The following is a 22,673-nucleotide window of genomic DNA, read 5'->3' on the forward strand; positions in this document are numbered from 1 at the left end:
ATGATGAAAGATTTGTACTTGAAGGGAGTTGGGCATTCTGAAAGGCTGAGACAAGCTGACAAATGATTTTAGCCACAGAAGACAACTTGTACAAAGATATGGAGACTGAGTGAACTTTAACAGAAACAGCAAATAAGCAGCTTAAATAGACCAAGCACTCATTTTACAAGTTAGGAAATTGAATCCCAGAAGGAGTTAAATAACTCATCCAAGGTAATATAGCAGAGCCAGGATTCTCAACTCAGTGTTCTGATTCTAACATGACATTCATTTTTATACATAATATATACAGAGAACATACACACATATATCTGTATTGCTTGTACTAATGACAAATTTTCTCAATGTGAATAGGTAGGGTTTTGTTTGTTTGTTTGTTGTTTTTTACCATGAAACTTTTCTAGAGTAATGTGCAGAGTAGACACTAGACAAAATTAAAAGCAGACTTTGGTCTTCTGAACTCTCTCCCCTGCTTCTTTCAGCATTCCTATTACCTTCTCTTGCTAACTCTCTTTCCTCAGGCTATGACCTTGTAACTTGCTCCCAAAGGGGTTTACTCTCAGCTAAGTGTCAGCCTAACTGAGACAGTAGCTGATATCTCTCAGAGGGATATTTGTATTCAAATAGAGGAACTCTGAAAACTGATAAAACTTAATGACTTAAAGGAATCAATCTCCAATGACAGAATTTTAGGTACTATAGCCCATCAGATTATATCAGACAAATACAGATATAATTTGATCATTTTATTCCTAAAACTAGCCCCAAATATCCCAGAACTGCTAAATCATAAAGCCTTCAAAAATGACTTAAGAACAAATGGTAAAAAGTGGATTATCTGCAAAGAAAACTTAGGTTGGTTATAACAAGTGGAAATCTCATAACAAAAATGCACAGTCAAGTTAAAGAAATTGCCATATTGGCCATGTCTAAAAAGATGTCTCATTTGTTGTTATGTTTTCTTCTAATAAATAATTTTAGGTGGGAAATGCTTCAATTGCACAGGGAGGTTAGGAAAGAGTAGAAGGAATAGAAAACAAATATTTGTTAATTAGGAAAAATGATAAAATTCAAATTTAAAGTCCTAGTAAAATTCTTCATAATTCTTCTACTGAAATAATAATTTGACAGATTTGTTATTTAGACTAAATTTTCTAACTAAAATTATCTTTATCATAGATGTTAGAGGAAACTGAGGCCCAAGGTATTTAAAGTGATTTAAACTTTAATCAGAGATCAGTGATGTGCCAGATCATTGTATTTAATATGAGGTCAGTTAAATGCCAGGTGTAGAATTTGAACCCAGGTCCTCTTGACTCTAAAGTCTAGATTTCTTTCCATGGCACTATGATAATTCTCTTTAATTACATTTAATAAATAAGATAAATTGCTGAAAAATTCCTTTCAGTAGAGTGTTGACCCTTTTATCCTTCCAAAATGTGATAGCACTACAGAAGCAAATCTTGCATAGAAACCATGCTTAATATGGAGCAGTAGTACTGAGCATCATATGTGTGGAGGTGTATGATTGCAAAGTAATGATACGGCTTCTGAATAGCAAGTTCACAGGGTTAGTGCAAGCAGAGCACCCTCTGAAAAGCTGTAGACTCAAATGAACATAAAGCACTTCAGAATTTCTGTCAAATATTGAAAAGGACATAGTTATAACAATCATACCAACTGACATATATATATATCATATATGTGATACACACACACACACACACATTGCAAAGTACATTACATACATTTAGAATTGCAGTAATTCAAAAGAAACATGAGATGTGAACATTTCAAGGCATCTCCATTCCAAATGATGTAGAATCTTCCGAGCTTGCACTGGTCTGATAAGCTATAGTTGGACACACTGTACTTTGACCCAAACACAGTGATGTGATTTTAGTCCTCTGAGAATGAGGGACAAACACCACCAACTTTACATACATTATTTCATTTGAGTCTTAAGAACCACCATACAAGGTATGAGTGTTTCTGTTTTATAGATAAGGGAATTAAAGCTAAGAGAGTTTGTTAATGAAAGAAATAGATAATTATTGCTTTTGTAGTCAGAAGACCTGGGTTTAAATTTCCCTCCCTTCTCCCTCTTTCTGTCCCCAATTGCTTAGTACCCATAGATAGTGCTTTTAGGATAAAATGTAAGTTTCTGCTTGCTTTTCAAAGCCCTTCATCACAGGCCCTAACTTACCTTTCCATTCTCACAGTATATTACTCTGTCTCACACACAATCTGTGATCCAGCTAAAGTGGTCACATCTTTCTTTCACCTGTGACACCCCATTTCTCATCTATGTGCATTTGCACTGGTCATGCCCCATGCTCCCTCCTCAACTCCTCCTCATAAAAATCCTTTCTTCTAAATGAAGTTCATATTCCTAGCCGTTAGCGGCTCTTCTCCCCAACTACCCTGTATTTTTTGCATTTATTCATTTTATAGTTATTTTGCATATACTTACATATGTATTTGATATCTCTCTTTAGAACATAAGATCCTGGATGTAGGGATTGGTTCTTTATTTTAGTATGCTCAGTACCCAGCACATGCTTGTTGACTGTGTGATTTCAGATGAACCACTTAATCTCTCTGGATCTCCACTTAAATGAAGGAGCTTGAATACTGTCTGAGGTCCTTTTCAATGATACCTAGATTTCATTATATTTTGATTGGGGTCTCATATTTATAAATAGGCAGTTTTCCATAGTGCTTAGTCACAAGATCAACAACAACAAAAAACAAAACAAAGTATTAACTAGGTAAGACATATGAAGAAAAATATTATCTATATCCAGAGGAAAAAATGATAAATAGAAGCATGTATAAAATAATTTTACATGCATATATGCCTATTTCTGTCCAATGGTATTCATGTCTGGGGTGGGGGAGGGGAGAAGAGAAGAAAAATATTTACATGATAATTTTGTTGTACATTTGAAAGAAATATCAAGTTGTGCATAGCAGACTTGCAGTTTGATTTGTGATCATCTTTTTTATTGTACTATTTTGTGGAAAAGCTTGTTTTATTCCATAAAATAAAAATTAAATATATATATATATATATATATATATATATATATATATATATAAAGCCAGTATGGAGGGAAAAGGAACATTTTGCTAAGACTTGCAGACAGCATTTCTGCCAGTACTATGGAGCACTAGTTTATGTAAAGAATGCAATGTGGTCTTTATCCTAGAGGTAAGATTTTAAGGGCTGGAGAGACATATCTCTCTTCTCCCTATAAGAGAGAATGTAAGAAAAACATCAAGTTCTTTTTTTTCCCTTTTTCAATCTCCTTCCACAAATACAATACCAAATATGCCAGCATCAGAACTATTTTGTTGGGAGAAAATGGTTAGAGGGAAAATTCCTTAAAGGATGAACTTTATTCTTCAATGCTGAGACTTCAACAAGTATTTACAAAATCTATTTTGCAGGAAGCCTTTTGCCACCCGTCCAAGAGTAGTATCATCCAGGAGAACATCATACAAGTAAAACACTAACTGTTCAAAGTAGAATTGCTGGTCAGTGGCTAAAATTGGCTTCTTAAAGGAACAGATCAGAGTAAGTCTAGGAGTGGGGGTGTTTTTTAAACATATCTCTGACTTAATTGGCATATGGAAGTGGTGTCAAACTCAGATAGAAATAAGGGCCAATAAACAGTACATACGTATCCCTATATCTCATATTGACTTAAATAAAATCCACATATGAGTATTATCTAATTTTCATTGTACTATTTACACACACACATACATATATTTCCCAATTATCTTTCAATCTGGTTCCATCAGTACTTAAGTATTGTGGGTACATAGGGCATACAAACTATGTGTAGAGAATACCCCAGGAGGAGACTCCCTTTACCAATGCAAATTAGCACCTGCTATAAGTATTATATTTATAATGTTATTTTTGCATTTAATAGTATTTTTCCAATTACATGTAAAGATAGCTAAAACATTCCTTTTTGTAAGATTTCTGAATTCCAAAATTTTCTCACTTCCTCCATTCCTTCTTTCCTCCTCCCGAAGACAGCAATCTGATATAGGCTATACATAAAGTACAATCATATTAAACAAATTTCCATATTAGTAATGTTGTGAAAGAAGAATCAGAATAAAAGGAAAAACTACCAAATAAACAAAACAAAAAAACAAATTTAAAAAGTGAAAACAGTATGCTTCAATCAGTATTCAGATTCCATAGTTCTTTCTCTGGATGTAGATAGCATTTTCCATCCCTTTGAATTGATTTGGATCATAGTATTGCTCAGAAGAGTCCATCATAGTTGGTCATAGTACAATGTCGCTATGTATAATGTTCTCATGGTTCTGCTCTCTTTCTCAGCATCAGTTCATGTAAGTCTTTCTAGGTTTTTATGAAACCTGCCTGATCATCATTTCATATATATGCTTATAATTTTAGAGCGGTATACAGGGCACTGAGACATTAAAGTCACCTGTCCAGAGTCACATAGTTATAGCTTGTTCCACAGAAGGTACCTGAGCCCAGGTCTTTCTCCTTTATCTACATCAGGCTGTCTTGTTTTTTGTTTGTTTGTTTTTAGTTTTGTTTTTGAATTTCCACTTTGCTAATCTGGCATTGGTCAGGGAAAGTTTGCTCTCTTTCTACTTTATGGTAATGTGGGCCCCTAAATAACAGTTATATTTTTTATTTTTATATCTGAGAACATGAACATAAAGTCAAAAATTACCCAGCAGCACTGCTGAAGTTCTTTAGGAACAGTATGGATGGCTCTAAGGCAAAGGTATGAATTCAGTTGACTTGATCTGAAATCTAAATTGCTCCTTACCTCTACCTACCTTTCTTGATAAACTTTTGAAAAAAGCTATCTAATTATCCAGTGCTGAAGGAATACTTAGTGCAAAAGACATATCTCTGTTCGAAGATACAGGGGGAAAAATGAGAGAGTTGGCCATGAATCTAAAAGTTGTAGTAGACAGAGAAAGAACTCATGGTGCATGAATACAGATTGAAGCAAACTTTTTAAACTTTATTTTTTCTTGAGGTTTTTTTTGTTTTCTTTTAAAACATGATTATTGTGAAAATATTTTGCATGACTATACATATATAATCTATATTGAATTCCTTCCCTTCTCAATAAGGAGGATAGGTAGGAAGAAAGGGAGAAAATTTGGAACTCGCAAGTTTTTAAAATGAATGTTAAAAATTGTTTTTCCATGTTACTGGGAAAAATAAAATACTAAATAACTTTTTTAAAAAGAGAACAAAAATAAAATTAAAGCTGTGGTAGAAAGCTATACAAGAACTGCCATGTGAGCCAAAAGTTTCAAGGGTAGAAGAAAGAGTAAGAAGGAAAGAAGAAAAACCTAAAAAGCCATTCATACAAACAGGAAAAGAAGCAGCTACTTATGTACTAGAAAATGGTATCAACAGATGAGAAATCATCCAATAATGATTGGAAGAAGAGGCACAATGGCGGTTGGTGATGAGGAACAGTGGGCTAGTTATTAGTCTGTTTGATGTTAACAGAAAAGTCAAATTTCTTCCCAGGTCATGAAGCTGAATGCAACAATGAGCCTTCTGGGATTTGATAAACACAACTCATTTTGGCAGATATATCTGGAGAGAAATGATATTACCAAAAGGAAAGATTGCAAAGAATTGTGCTATATTATATAAAAAACTGAAGACTTTGGGGACATAGATGGTACTTTGCTACTACTGATGAAGATAGCAGGTGAGGCTGATTTAGGAAGTGGATATCTAGCTCAGACAGTGTCCATATACAGTATTTGGATTTCTGATTTAGATTTCTTAAAATACAATAATGATGATATGAGATGAAGTGTACATAACAAAGATTGGTTAAAAAATATACACATATATGTATTTGTATGAAATTTTGAAAATCTATTCAAGACTTTGAATTGTGAAAGTATATGTCTGTTCATAGAAGATGTTAATAAACATTGATATATAGGCCCCCATTTGTGTAACTTATTGCTATCTGTGAGATCAAATTTGCCTTTCTTCAATTCTGACTTTTTAATTTATTATCTATACTTGTGCTTATATGGGTAATAAATAGTGCATATATATGCACAAGTAGGGGCCTTTTGTTTGTCCTTCGTTCTCAAATTGGATCATAAAAGCAGGGAGATTATACATGCAAAAGAACTGGATTTAAGTGAGGGAGGCTGGGCAAGGTGGCCTGCCTTACTTTTCTCTCCAGAGCCATCTGGGTCCAATGGCAAGATATAAGATGACTGGAGATGGCCCTGGATATGATAAATAGTGAATCAGAGACACTAATGAAAGAAAGAAAGTTTCACCTTATACACAGCACAAAAATTTAGTGGAATGTTTTTTTTTACTGAAATGTCTTTATTCTATGTATAGCCTTTGACCCAGTAATTCTACTACCAAGTGTAGCCCCCAGAGAGATGCCAAAAAGGCTTATATATGCAAAAAATATTAATAACATCTCTCTTTTTTTTTTTGGCAATACAATAGGGTTAAGGGACTTGGCCAGAGTCACACAAAAGTGTCAAATGTCTGAAACTGCACTTGAACTCAGGTCCTCCTGACTCCACAGCCAGTGCTCTACCATACCATCTAGCTACCCTTGCATTTCTTCTTGTAGTGGCAAAAAATTGGAAATTGAGGAAGTACTATCCATCAACTGGAGAATGGTTTGTTTCCATTGCTTTGCATAATCTTTCATTTCATCTAGAATGTACTCTTTCCCCACTAACCTTCTGAGAATACCTAGCTTTCTTCAGGAGGCCTTTCCTGATCCTGCTACTACTTTAGCTCATAATTAACTTGTATTTATTTTGTGTATATTTGTGTTTACTTCTTATGTGTATAAATGGTTTTCCTCCTAGAAATGCAAGACATGCAGGAACTATCATTTTTGTCTCTGAATTCCCAGTATCTAGCACATGATAAATACTTAAATGAATGATTAATATATCTTAGATACTGTGGAAAATGAGGTGAGGCTGGTTAATAAGACTATAGATGTCCTCCAAGAAAACCTGGAAAGTTACTTGCTGGGAATGTCTTGGAAAGAATTGCTAACTAATTTAATATAGGCTGGGGATCCACTGCAGCTCTTAGGTTCTATGATGAATAGGATAGGGAAACTAGTGCGTAGTAGGAACTTAATACATATTCAGCAAAAAAAGAAAAAAAAATAGGCTCTGTTCCTGCACTCAGGATCAAAAATAAAAGGAAAAGTGGAAGACCACCTTTACCTTCCTTTTTAAGTTTAAATTCCTTGTGCTAAATCCAGAGCAAAGAGAGATACAAACAAGCTTTCATCCTTCAAGAAGCTTAATGCCTAACAATCATAATACTGAGAATAATATAAATAAAATAGTTAAAAATCACTGGATCTGAAGTTTAGAAGAGTGGAATTCAAATTCAGCCTCAAATACTTATTACCTATGTGACCCTGGGTACTTAATCACTATTGCCTCAGGTTCCTCATCTGTGAAATGGGGATAATGATAGCATCTCTCTTTCAGATTGATTATTGTAAGGATCAAATGAGATAATATCTATTAAGCATTTAGTGCAATGCTTGACATATAGTATTTAATAAATGCTAGTTATTATTATTATTGTGTTAAAATACTTTACAAATATTTCTTGATTTTGTTCTCACCAACAACCATGGGACAGAGGTGCTATTATTATTGTCATTTAACAACTGAAGCACATAGAAGGTAAGTGACTTATCCAGAGTGACACAGCTAATAAATGTCTGAGTAAGAATTTGAACTCAGAGTTCCTGACTCCAAATCCAGAGCTCTCTCTACTACATCACCTAGCTGTATATTAAAAGGATAAGAAACAATATAAGCCTAATACAAGTTAAAAATTATTGACAGAGGTAAGCAGTGGCAAGAGAGAATGGGATTGGGGGATAATGTAGAGACTTTGAGTAGAAAGAGGGTATCACTAATGCTCACAGGAAAAATATAGATCAGCAGTAAGACAGATTCCAAATATACTGTAATTATCAAATCTGCTGGGTTTAATAATTGATTAGATGTGCTAGATAAGACAGAAGGAAGAATCAAAATTAACCATAAGGTTTAGAGTCTGAATGAATGACAATTATGGAACCAGCAGCCAAAATAAACTATGAGTAGGATAAGATTTTGGGAGGAAGATTAATTAAATTTTGCACAAACTGAGTTTGATATTATACTGTAATATCCAAGTTGATGATGTTCAAAAAGTAGTTGGAAATATTTGACTAGCATCCTGGGGAGAGACTGGGGACAGAGACAGAGGCTTAAGATTCATCTGCATGGAAGTAATAGCTGAAGTCATATATGGATGGATGTATAAGGTGACTAAGAAAGAAAGCATATTATGGAGAGTGAAGAGGACAATGATATGAGTGAGATGTCCATACTGAGGGTTACAGAAGAGGAGGAAGAACTAGCACAATTAGCAAAGGAGACTAAAAAGAAAAGTAGGGGAACAAGGAGAGAGTAGAGTAATTTCATCAAAAAATCTAAGCAAGATACTGAAATTTTCATATGAACCTCTTAAATAGTGCCAGATCATAACAGATATAAATGCTTATTAATAATTGACTGAGCTTCCAAAATAAAATGGTGGAAAATTTTACAAAACCTCTTTATCAAGAAAAAAATTACAATTTCTCTGTTTCAAATACAAAAAAAGATATGATAATAATGGAAGAGTGAGAAGTGCACGATTCTTATTTTGCATCTTTTTTTTTCCTATGCAAAGAAGATCTATAGATTAGAAAAGACAATAAAAATGGATATGAGAAAAGTTGATAATATAAATAAGAATGGAATAGTAAGAGAACTGCAATCTGCCTTAAAGATTTCTCACCATCATGCGCAGATGAAATACATCCAAAGACACTGGGGGTGGGGGAAGTGGCAGGTATTATCAGATTGTCAAAGTTGACAACAAAAGAAAATGATAAATGTTGGAAGGGCTGTAGGAAAGCAGGCACATTTAATGCACTGTTGGTGGAGCTGTGAACTGGTCTAGCCATTCTAGAAAGCATTTGGAACTATGCCCCACTAATGACTAAACTGTGCATACCTCTTTGATCCAGAGATACTGCTACTAGGCCTATATACTTAAAACATCAAAGAAAGAGGAAAAAAGATCCATATGTACAAAGACTTTTTACTGCAGCTCATTTTGTAGTGGCAAAGAACTAGAAACTAAGAGTATGCCCATCAGTTTGGGAATGGCTGAAGAAATTATGTTATATGAATTTAATGGATTACTATTGTGCTGCAAGAAATTATGAAAAGGATGATTTAAGACAAACCTGGAAAGACTGATATGAATTGATATAGAGTAAAATGAGCAAAACTAGAATAATTTATACAATAACAACACTGTTAATAACTGAAAGACATAAGATCTCTACCAATGTAATAATCAACCACAATTCTAGAGGCAGAAAACAAAGTATTTTTTCTGCTTCGGGACAGAGAAGAAAGAGGTTAAATACGTAGAATGAGGCATATATTTTGGAAGTGGTCAATTTAAGGTAATTTGATTTTCTTGGCTATGCATATTTGCTAAAAAGGAGTTCTTTTTCTTTTTTTCTTTCCTCAATGGGGGATAATATAGTAGAAAGAAGAGAAAATAGATTTTTGTTAAGTAAAGGAATACAATTTTAATTAAAAAAAAAAACTGCCAGATAGTGATTTCTGTCTACAATCTTTGAAAGATTGTAGAGAGTAGAAAAGGTTTAGAGAAAAGTGAGTATGTATTTTTCTTTAAAGGGAAAAGAGTGAATTTTGTAAACTATAGCCAGTGAATTTGATTTCTACCCCTAGCAAAATTCTAGAATATATCATTACAGACTTCATTAGAACCAGATTATGCCAAATTTCACACTTTTTTTTTTTTTTTTTTTTTTTTTTTGGGCCTGGGTAACTATTTTGATAGATCAGGAAAATATAGCATCTAGATTTTAGCAAAGCATTGACAAGACTCTTTCATGCTATTATTGTAGAAATAATGGAGAAATGTGGGCTAGACAAGAAAATAGATTCAGAAAGGGTTGAAGGGTCAGACCCCAAAAGTATTCACCAATAACTTTATGTCAACTTGGATGAAGGTCTCTAGTGAGCAGAGCATCCCAGATACCTCTGCTTGTCTCTGTCAATAAATTTCTTGAATAAAAATAAAGACAGCATGCTTATTAAAATATTAGACAACCCAAAGCTGAGAGGGATAACACAGCTGATGATAGCATTATAAAAAATAATACCCTAAGAAAATATTGAGTTGAATCTAAAAAATATCAAAATTATTAGAATTTTAAAAAATAAAATACATGGGTTTAAAACACTATTATTGTAAATGTTAGGAGAGCTACAGCTAGATAGCTATTCATCTGAAAAAGATCTGAAGATTAATGGACATGCTTAATGTGAATTATGATATCCAAACAAAGGCAAAATTGAAAGAGGCATAGTTTTATAGAAAACAACAAACAAATGAAAAATACAAATAATCTGTCATATTTTTATAACTAATAGCTTTAAGTGATGATAGTGGAACAGCCACATTTAGACCCTAATATCCAAGTTTTTATGTACTGCATAAAGGAATAGAACTAACACTACAAAAAGTAAGGATAAAAAGAGAAACTAAATTGAACCAGGTAGAAGTAGATGAAATTTGAAATAAAGGCAACACAATTTTGAAGGTACTTAGGGATAAATTATTAAAGTAACAAAAAAAAGAAAAAATATTTGAACTTATTGTTACAAAAAAGGTGATCAATATTGGTAACTATTGAACAAAAGCAGAATTTCTCATTTTTACGTAAAGAGCCTACATAGAAAACAATAAAGTTTTTGAAAAAGGGTATGAGAAAAGAGTGAATGTGTATATATATATATATATATATATATATATATATATATATATATATATATATATATATATATATATATATGTATGTATATGTTTGCCCATCATATTTGAATTTGTCCAGTACAGAGTCAAAATAGAGGAATTCTTATAAAAAGGTGAGATCCTCCAATTCTTCCTATTTGAAGATATTTTCATGTGTGCTATAAAAATATAAAATCCTGGAAATTAAGTAGAATGTCCCATTTAAAATATATAATCACATAAAGAGTAGAACCTAACTATGCACAAGGAAAAAAACAAAACAAAACAAAAATGAAGAATGCCTCTGTACAGATTAGGACAGTTAGAAGAATCCATAGTATATATATCTTGAGCAGCAATGTAGAAGGATAATTATCTGAACTTAAAATTGGGCTGAAGATATAGAGCTATTTTTTTTTTTCAGAATTTGTGCAGTGCTTTTAACAACCCCAATTTTTTACCCAAAATATTTGCTATTTTTAAAAAATCAATTTTTTAAACAGTAAATCTATATAAATCATTGGAGGAGAAACTTTAATGCAACTTACTAAGTTCTTTTTTAAAAAATTCAACAAATAATATACAATGGAATTTTATCTTCTTTGCCTCTTTTAGGCAAATGTGACTATAAAGATGTGGTCTGCTGCAGATTATTATTTGTAAAAACCTGGCAATTCCTTTTTATATTCCTTAGATATTATGCAGATTCTTCTCTCTTTTAAAAAAAATTATAATTATTTATTTATTGTTACATTTAAACATAAAGAAAATTTTCATATATAAATCAAAATATGCCCCCCATTGGACTCCAAATGAAACTTTGAATTCTACTTCAATCACTTGCTTTAAATAAATAAATATATATATATATTCTTATGTAGATTATTTTCACATAAAAATGGGAAAGTAGGTATATAGGTCAATAGTTACAGCTATTCTTTCAATTACTTTTTTTTTTAAAGTAATAATAACGTCCAAGATTTTTTTTCTAAGCCTTTGGTGTCCTTCCTTCTTTTAGGTATCTTGAGAATTGATCCCTCAAGACACTAAAAATTGTGTTGCCTCCAGCATGAACTTCCTCCTGGTCTATTTTAATGGTTCTTCCCATCTTGTTTCCTTTTAAGCCATTTCTAATTCTCTGTGCAGGGATTGCAGTGTTCAGAATCCAAATGTAGTGGCCCCCCCTTGTTCTGATGGGGAAAAAAAGTTTTGTTTTGTTTTGTTTTAAAAAGATTTTGACAGGTCTTTCCCATATTTCATAGGTCTTTGGGCCTCATCCAATGTAATCCATAAATGCCTTTAAGGTGAGTTTACTTACTTGGGTCTTTTACTAAGTTTTTGCATACTTATTTTCACCCGTACAGCTTTTAGTTTTATGGGCAATTCTGATCATAATCTTCCACAATGCTTTTCTATAATATTTTCAAATAAGTTTATGTTTCTAAATCTTTGGCTCCTTTGGCAAGGAGAGTTGGCATTTTCAGACTGATGTAGTGTTAAAGTTCTTTTGGTTTCTTTTTTGTGGTGACTGATTTATAATTTCCTTGGAAAATGCAAGTCTGTGTCAATGTCTGTTCTTTCACTAATTTCCCATTTTTAAGGGTGAATAACACAATATTTAACTAATAAAATTCTTCAGATTTTTTATACATCTTCTTCAAATAGTGTGCTTTAAACCATGTGATTTACACTGATGCCTAGACTGATAATGAAATCTATTATGAAGAAACTGTATTGAAGATCTGGGGGATGAGATTGGGAGAAAAATTGTAAAGAGTTATATAACCGTTGCTTCACAGCTTAGAAAAAGGGAAATATAATTATGACAGCAATGATTACTTAGGTAACAGTAAATAGAATCAGGAGCTGCCCAAATACTGTTCTTAACCTAAAATTAAAGATAAACCAGAATGCTTTCTCTCTGCAAATATTAGTTCAAGTTTTTATTTTCTCAACAACTTTTCATGGTTACATTATTGCCGAGAGTTACATTCCTTCTGCTATAATGTCTAAAATATAGAAAGAACTCCAAAAGCTAAGATTTTGGCTGCTCAAGAAAAAGAATATTTTGTTTGAAACAACCATTTGTGTGAAATTCTTAGGAATACACATTTCACTGATTTCAGATCTTAAGCATTTGCTGCTGTTTTTAAAAGGAAAAAAATTAGCACTTTATTTAATGGTTAAGGATTTCTTAATGTGACCTTGTCATGTGAACTTGTGAAAATTATGATATTTGTATCAAGGATGCTGCAGAATTCGTATTTCAAACACAAAGTGAAGTTTGTTGGATATTTTAAATGGTACAATGGCTTTTAAAAATTTCTCTGCAAGAACAGGTAAAGTACCATCAAAGAAAAATCTTTTTAGCTATCTACACATAGATGTGCACTCAGAAACACCACCAACAGAGGCATCTCTGAATAAGAAGGTGTTGGCTTATAAAAACTTTGGAAGAACACTCACTAGACTTATGTTGGCAGAAGAATAATAAATTTCATTTTCATAAAGACAAAGATGGCAAGGTGAGGAAGAAATTAGATGTGCCCTCTGTCAATTCTTTAAAGTATTCTGGACTTCCATGATGATTTTCCTATTTTCCATTTAGAAAGTACAAAAAAGGTATCCAAGTTGGCTGACTGCTTACTATAATTAAACAATTCTAAAATCACTAACCTCTGATTTCTTATCTGTAAAATGGGAATAATAATAGCACCTATCTCTCAGGTAGGTTGTAATGTTAAAATAATATAATATTTGTAAAATATTTTGCAAATCTTAAAGTGCTAAGTGATGATGATGATGATTTCAGTATTTGAGACAAGAATCTATCAAACGTTCTAGATGTTTTCTTTAAAAGACAGGTCTTGCAAAATTTATGGTCAATGATTTTGTCATGGGTTTGTCCACCTATTTTCCCTCTCTGCAGGACTAGTTAAGTTGCTTTTCTATCTAATAGTATTTTCTGTGTCCACTTCTTGTACACAAGTCATCTTGGATAATGTGCTATAGCCTACTTATAGTCACTATTGTCATCAAATAGGGGTGTGTGTGTGTGTGTGTGTGTGTGTGTGTGTATGTATGTATACCTATACCTATATACATATATCTATCTATCTGTCTATATATATATATATATATATATATATATATATATATATATATATATATATATATATATATATATATATATATATACACACACACCCCTATACATATATATATATATATACACACACACACACACACACACACTAACACATACACACACAAATACTACTTTAGCTATCCACATACCACTCCCTTCAATTATTCCAATAGCTCTGTATAGTAAAAGCCTCAGCTGTTTAGCTGTTATAATCTTTATTTTATAAATAAAGAAACTGAGGCAGAGAGAGAATGACTTGCCCTGTGTGATGCAGCCAGTAAACACTTGTCCATTCTTCTATACCTTACCTTTTAATTCTTCAGAGATTTTGATGTTCCATAATTACCTTTTTTCAGCTGAGCTATTCCTTATATCTGGAATGTCCTTCATCCTCATCTTTGCCTACTGAATTATTAGAGTTAATTCTGATACCATGTCAGCCTTTGCTGATTCCTTTAGTCAGAAATAACCTTTTTTTCTCTCAGACTTCACACACTGCTTTGTTGGTACTTCTCTAAAGCCTTGACTCTATTATTTTGGTCATATTACTCTACTAAGCAATAATATCTTATCTAATTTTGTATCTTCCTCAAGAACTAGCACGGTGCTTTAAATACACCAATTGCTTGACAAATGTTTCCTGAATTGAATTAATATTGGATAATAATATAAAAACTAGAACATATATACTAGTGCTTATGAAAGATCAAACACTTTGCCAAAATGGAGGCAAACTGAAGATGGTGACACTGAAAGTGTCCAGTTACTTTAATGGTCTAAATAACTTCTCTAATGCTACCATTAGCTCCTATTGAGTGCATTTTTAAGATCAGCAAAAAAAGGGCAGTGACTAGTGCCAGCTGTGAGAGGGACTGTTGTCTACTCCAAATTACAAGGGAAATGGTAAAATCTTTTCACATAGGCCACTAAACAGATGGTGAGACATTTCAACCATTATGGATGGGGGCAGAATTCAAACCAGCAACCCAGAGGTGAAAGGTTCTATATCCAATTACAAATTCCCAATTCCCATAATTGCTAAGATGCCTAAAGCTATATGTTTTATTTTCAACAAGGATGTATCGTACAAAACATATTTGATAAAATAGATAACTTCATGCTTCCAAGTTAAATCAAGGAATGCTTACTTAAGTGTTCTTTTAATTGATTCGGGCTTTAATTTTACTGCATAATCTTTTGCTCATCTTGATTATCCTGACAAAAGAATCAATAAAAGTTAATACTCATATTGAAGAGCATGTGACATGTATAGAAATAGAAATCAGATAATTCAAAATAGATACCTGGGACATCCGTAAAACTTTCTCCAAGAATGGATACATGGAAACTTAAGCCCGCCTCCTGAAGCCGCAGCAGTGACCTAAAAAAACTTTCTGGATCTTTATCATGTTCCCTAGAAACAAATACATAGAATGTACCTGTGTTATTTTAGTATATATATTTACATACACATACATAAACACACATACATATGTTAGAAAAAAGTATTTTATTTATCATTAATAAGTATATTACTTATAATTAGCATCAATTATTCTAGTACTTTATTTTTGCTAATAGGAGTTTCTGGTATTTGAACCTGAGTTTATCCTTTGTTCTTTAACTTTACATTATACTATCAGTCTGGTTTATTTTTTTGTTTTGTAAATCTCTAAAAATGTGTGGTTTTGTGATCAAAACCTAATGATGTTGAAGTTTTAAGACTTTTTCTTTCTTTTCCTTTTGAAGACAAATGTCTAAACCTTTCAAATTCTAAAGGTCAAATTACAAAAAGCTAAATATATCTTCCACTTCTCTAAATAGATATCTCTTCAGACTAAGCAGGGGGGGGGGAAGACCATTCTAAGCATCATCATCATCATCATCATTTCTACACTGGTCATAGGAATAGACATTTTTTTTTTTACCTTCCTGATCCTTAAATCTGTTCTGTGAAGGCAACACAATCAAGTACATTTTTGGAAAGAAAGAACAAAAAGTACAGAAATGTAATTCTGTAAATAGGTATTTTAGTTATAGAAGCCATCTGATTTCTTTGTGCACTGGATGAGGCAAAAATAAATTGAGAGTTTTTTCACCTCCTACCCCCTCTTGGCCTTGGACTTTTAAGCTGTTAATTGGAGGGTCTTAAATACTTAAAAAAAAAAAAAAAAACCCAAAACTTTAAAGTCTGCATATGCTTATAAACTCTGTAAAACTTTACATTGAATTATTTGAATAAAGATAATTCCTTCCTTTAGCAATCTCAAAAACACTGGAAATGTTTTTCATTTTTTAAAATGTTAGCTGCTTGTCTGTCTTCATGTAATGACAGAATGAGAGGTTAAAGGACACACAAATGAGTAAAAGTTTTTCTAATTCAATAAATCAAATTAAAATGGAATGAGTTATTTTCTACATTCCAAGGTGTGAATATTACAGTATTACTTGTGTTTAATTACACTGTTTTAAATTATCTTATTTCAGACAGATGTGGACCAGATGTCTTTAAAATATTTGTTTTTTAATTTATTTGGAATTTTCTACTCTCCTTATTGTATAATAAAATAGTGGATCTATTGCCAATGGCATTTCTTCTTCCCATGCTAATGATGGAGAACAAATCTGCAAGTTGATCAAACCACTCTGAGATATGAAAATTGTGTCATTCAGGAAATCTTAAGAAAAATGACATCTGCAACCCTATATGTGTTAATTTATAATTTAGTCAATATTTTTGGTGTCATGAATTAAAACAAATGCATACACTAATTAACATTTGAAATCATATTTATAATCTCCTGGGATTATGAGGTTTTATGGAATCATATTATTTTAACCAGTAATTCCTTGAAGCAGAATCATATCTTATTGCTCTATAAGAAGAACCAGGTTTATCTAATCTCAGACAACAATGAAGAATGCAATCCCTCTTCATGATAATATTCATTTGGGTGGGTATTTTAGATGTTTCTCATAAATACTGTCATATTAGCCAGGAACAATGACTTAAAGGACTTATAAAGTATATGGGATGCAAAACTCAGATATACAAATCAAATAATTACTGTATTAATTTTATTTAATTTTAAATTAATGTTTTACTGGATCTATGATTTTATTGGTATGATTTGTTCAAGGAACTCTACCAATGCAGATAGGGGCTAACTTTGCAACTGACTTACTGTTGCTTGAGGACATTAAGAAGCTAAGGAACTTTCTCAGAGATCCACACTGACTGCATTTGTTACTTATAATAATACATTATTTGTTCTTATGAGGCATACAGGTGATTTGCCAAATGTATTTCTATTTCTAAGAGGCTGCGGAAACAATGCTGGGACATAGTGAGTCACGATTTGGACTCCAAACTCACTTATGTGTTTAAAAACTTCATGATCATAAATAAGTTCATAGGATCACAGATTTAGAGATAGAAGGAAATTTAATTATTTTATCTGTCTTAGTTTTTGTTTTCTTACCTATAAAATGGGGATAATAATATCTGTAGTACTAGTCTCACAGGGTTGCTGGGAAATGAAAGTGAGAACATGTATATAAAGTGCTTTGCTATATAAATGTCTTCTGCTGTAATTATAATTTAAAAATGCTTGTGTTTACAAGGTACTTACTGTTTTGGATGCTGGAGAAAATACAAAGTTTATAATGCAATGTCTGTGCCAGAACTTCAAATATCCAAGAGGCACAAGTCATGAACTAAAATGCACAATATTACAGGCTAAGTACATCAGAGTTATTCAAGAATCAATATCCCTGACAACAGGAAGGATTAAGGAAGGCTCCATAGAGGAACAGGCATTTGAAGTGGGAGGTAGGAGGGAGCTTTAGGCATGGGAAACAATGTAAACAAAGACACAGATGCTAGAAAGCAAATGATATATTTGAGATATAGACTTGTTCAGCTGAGGTGGAATGTATAGTGCACTGTGGGGGAGTAATATGATATAAGCCTGGAAAAGTAGAGTGGTGCCAGATTGTGGAGGGTCTGAAATATTAAACAGAAAAGTATTATATTTACTCAAAAGGCAATGGAACCAATGAGGATTATGAGAAAGTGAATGACATGAATTGATGGATGTGCTAGACAAATTATTATGGAAGAGTTATTAAAGATAGAATAAAAGGGAATGAGTGGAAGGAGATGTAGTCTATCTATAAGTAGACTACTATAAATTCCAAGTAGGAGATGTACTGAGGGGGGGTATAAGAAGAGAAGTTGGAGTAAATTATTTGAAGATGAATGAGAAAAGTTTTTTTTAATGCATTTTCTGCCAAAGGAGACTATTAATGTTGTGCCATTAACAAATATTAGAGTAAAAAAGCAGACATGACAAAGATTGTTACGTTTTGGACATGCTGAATGCCAGAATGACATTTAGATAGAGGTGTTCTAGGATTGAGATACAGATCTAGTGTTTAGAAAATATAGATAAGTAATAACACATACATGTATGTAAATGATAGTTAAAATTTTGGGAGGAAGAGATTGTCAGATTGTAGAGCGAGAAAAGAAAATTTCTCTGAGCATTGTTCAGCCTATGATGTGGGCTTAACCTGCGGAAGGCTGAAGCACCTTAAGTAAGCAGTGCTTCTCCCAGAGATATGGTTGTATGTTATGTTCACCTTTAAGAAACAACTATCTTACAGGGTTGGAAAGAGGATTAGGTGTTGTTAATGAAAGAGCGAGAAGGGGCAATTTTAAGGGTTGAATAAGAACCAAGAGAGGATAGGAGTGCTCAATGGTATAAAAAAAAAATTCAGTGTCAAGATTTGGATTTGCTACACCCAGAGAAGAAACATTGGGAAGTGAATGTAAATTGTTAGCACTAATATCTGTCTGCTCAGGTTGCATGTACCATCGGATTCTAATGTTTATTGTGCAACAAGAAAATGATATTCACACACATGTATTGTACTTAGACTATATTGTAACACATGTAAAATGTATGGTATTGCCTGTCGTCGGGGGGAGGGAATAGAGGGAGGGGGGGCAATTTGGAAAAATGAATACAAGGGATAATATTATAAAATATATATATAATAAAAAAAAAAAAAAAAAAAAGATTTGGATTTGCTGATAAGGATGTGAGTAGTAAATAACTTTCCCAAGAAGGTTAGAAGTCATGGGGAAGAAAAGAAACACAAGGCACTAGTTGGACCTGAGTGGAATAGAAAAGGTGAATTGATGTGACATGGTCCATGACTGATGACTGGAAGGGTGTGAATAATGGAAGGATAAGGAGATAAAAATTTTAGCATCATCCAGTAGGGGAGAAAACCAACAATAGATTTGGAGCAGAATATTTTGGTTCAAATAGTGGCTCCAGGACTTGCTTCTTATATGACGTTGGGCAGTGCTAAAATTTCCTTTTCCTATTTTTTTTTAGCTCCTTCTCAAAGAAAGAAATGTTGTTCTAGTTAGAGAGCAAAACTAGTTCCAATGGATAGAAGTTTCAGGGAGGGAGATTTTGGCTCTATATAGAAGAGTTCTTTATAGTCATGCAAAAATTGAATGTGTTATTTCATGAAATAGTTCTCCCAGAAGATCGCTGTACACTTCAATGTTGTATGAAGATGTATTCTCATGGAAGTGAATATCTTCAACATAAAGAAGATCCAACTCACTTCCAGTTGATCAATGATGGACAGAAACAACTACACCCAGAGAAGGAACACTGGGAAATGAATGTAAATTGTTAGCACTACTGTTTATCTACCCAGGTTACTTACACCTTTGGAATCTAATACTTAAGGTGCAACAAGAAAATGGGATTTACACACATATATTGTATCTAGGTTATACTGTAACACATGTAAAATGTATGGGATTGCCTGTCATCGGGGGGTGGGAGTAGAGGGAGGGAGAGGATAATTTGGAAAAATGAATACAAGGGATAATGTTATAAAAAAATTGCTCATGCATATATAATGTCAAAAAAATTTATAAATAAAACTTAAAAAAAATAGTTAGTTCTCTGTCACTAGAAGTGTTCAGCACAAAGAGGTGAGCCGACTGTCTACCTGATAAGATGGTAGGGATGCTTTTTTAGGATAGGAGGTTCCATTATATTACTTCTAGTATCCTTTTCAATATATGCTTCCATGAAACAAATTTTAACATCATATTTTATAACTACCATTTAATTAGAATTATAATTGTGAATATAATAATTAGTGAGCATAATAAAAATTGCTAGCATTTATAAAACATATTATGTATTAAAGCCTGCACTAAGCATTATACAGTTATCATTTCATCTGATCTTCACAACAGCTCTGAGAAAGAGAGAGATGCTATTATTGTTTCCATTTTAGAGAGGAGGAAACAGGTAAAAAGAAATTAAAGGACATGTGCAGATTCACACAATTAGCAAGGATCTGAACTCACGTTTTCCAGACTCTAAGCCTGGTGCTCTACCCACTGTGCTATCTAGCTGACCTAGGCTTATATAGTAGTGAGAAGGAACTCAATCAAATTGAAATGGATTGACTTCAATCCAATAAATCTAACCCAATCTAATCTAATAAATATTTATTAAGCCCCTATTATGGACAAGACACTTAGAAAATGGGCAGCTAGGTAGTACAGTGTATAGAGCACAGTGGATAGATTTGAATTCAAATCCAATCTCAGTCACTTGATGCTAAATAGTTGTATAATACTGGGCAAATCACAACTCTAACTGCCTCACACACACAAAGAAAAAAAGGGGGGGGGGACCCAAGACACTCAGAAAAGGAAAAAGAAAAACTAACAATGATCGAAATTGTCCTTGTCCTCAAGTAGCTTACATTCTTGGGAATGGGGGTGGTGGTTAAACATGAAAACAAAGAAAACTATATATAATACTTTTTAAAAAAGGAGAAAGGCACTAACAAACTACTCCAAACATTTTGTGATTAAAAAGACCAAAATAGAAATGAATTTGTGAAGGAAATGCTACAATGCTGTAAACGGCACGTCTTATTTTCTATAACCCAAAGAAAATGATGTTTTTTTTTGGCTGACATGGAAAACTCCTATATGATACAGTCTCCCTTACTCAGCAGCAACTGCTAAGCACACCAGATTGTCATGGCAATGATTGTGGAGGAAGATGAACACAATATGGAATGTCTGTTCTGTAAAGAGTTGTTCAAAATGATGTGTTCTTGTTGTTACATATGCTGCGTTTTTTAGTTTTATAAACAGTATTAATTATGCATGTCCTCTTTTCTTAAAGGGTCTTTCAAACAGAAAACTTGAACAGTTCCATCCATTGCTTTTCATAATATGGTATAAAAGAAGAAAAAGTTAAATATATAAATCAAATTCTTCCAGTTTTAGTCTTTTAATTTTTATTTACTTAAGTTTACAAGTGTCAATTATATTAGGTTCAAATATGGCCCTGATTATATAATTCAGCAGGAACCTAGGCTGCAGATTATTGTATCACATTCTATTGTTTTCCTCAAAAAAGGAGGAGGACATCTCAAGTAAAACAGGTTCTATGAGCCACAATATCTGTTATTCGGAGCAACTGATTTCTGGTAATTAATGGCATGGGATATATTTATACTAGATAACAAATTAGTCCATGAAGTATTTTGGTAAAATTTTCCTTCTAAAAACAACTTTATCATATTGATAACAAGCATTTATATATCATTTGCAATCGTTTTTAAATATATACACACACATATACACACGTGTATGAATATATATGTATGTATATATAATATTTGCAAGCCCAAAAGAAGCAAAGAGCTATTTGACACCAGCAGTCAGTACAGTTAAAGATGAAGCTGTAAGTAAAAAAAAATTTATTAGAATAAACAAGTTGCCAAATACTAAACCATCATGATTTAGAATCTTTTGGTGAGGTTAATTTAAATATAAGTATTTATTTGCATAAGTTTTATATAACAAAATATATTTAAATATAAACATACATATATAATTAATCAAATCTTTTCTTAGTCCTTATGCAGGTAATCTCTGATTTATTATATATGTTTTCCTTACAAACAAATGGCTACCACAAAATGTCTACTTGGCTGGCTAGCATATGGATATAGGAACCATCTGTTCCATTTCCAATGTCATAGCAACTATGGCATTGTCCAACTATGTCTTCATTTAAGTTATTGAATAAAATACTAAGACCAAGCTGACCGAGTCTGGTGGCCTTCAATTAGAAAACTTCCTTCAGGCTAAATCAAGGTAATAGATTTAAAACTGAATAGAACATTTTAAGACATTTGGTCCAAGCCCTTTCATCAATCATTAATAAATATTTTTTTGCTAGTACAATCATTTAATTAGTTGGAAATTCACCTTACTGTATTTCATTTAACTTAAGCATCACTACCTTGTCCACAAGTACAACATGTGGAAGACTATCAAATGTTTTGTCAAAATCCAGATAAACTAAATTTGCCTGAATATATTAATCCTCTCATCTATTATGAGTCCCATAACTCTCAAGGATATAGAATTAGTTTGGTTTGTGATATTTAGAGAAATGAGATGAGACAATGAGATAACCTATAAAAAATGTTTTGCAAACCTTAAAATACTACACAAATAATGAGCTA

General features: G+C 32.6%; 1 protein-coding gene across 18 annotated transcripts in view; it reads right to left on the reverse strand.

The window, feature by feature from the left end:
* GTDC1 (glycosyltransferase like domain containing 1) overlaps positions 1-22,673 on the reverse strand; it is a 564,348-nt gene that overhangs the window by 148,058 nt on the left and 393,617 nt on the right. For all 18 annotated transcript variants that reach the window (XM_074302060.1, XM_074302057.1, XM_074302050.1 and 15 more), the window contains one exon: positions 15,380-15,489. In XM_074302060.1, the coding sequence (XP_074158161.1) occupies positions 15,380-15,489 (110 nt within the window). The remainder of the gene's footprint in view (positions 1-15,379; positions 15,490-22,673) is intronic.

This window comes from Sminthopsis crassicaudata, chromosome 3, assembly GCF_048593235.1.
Source record: "Sminthopsis crassicaudata isolate SCR6 chromosome 3, ASM4859323v1, whole genome shotgun sequence".
Lineage (NCBI taxonomy): Eukaryota > Metazoa > Chordata > Mammalia > Dasyuromorphia > Dasyuridae > Sminthopsis > Sminthopsis crassicaudata.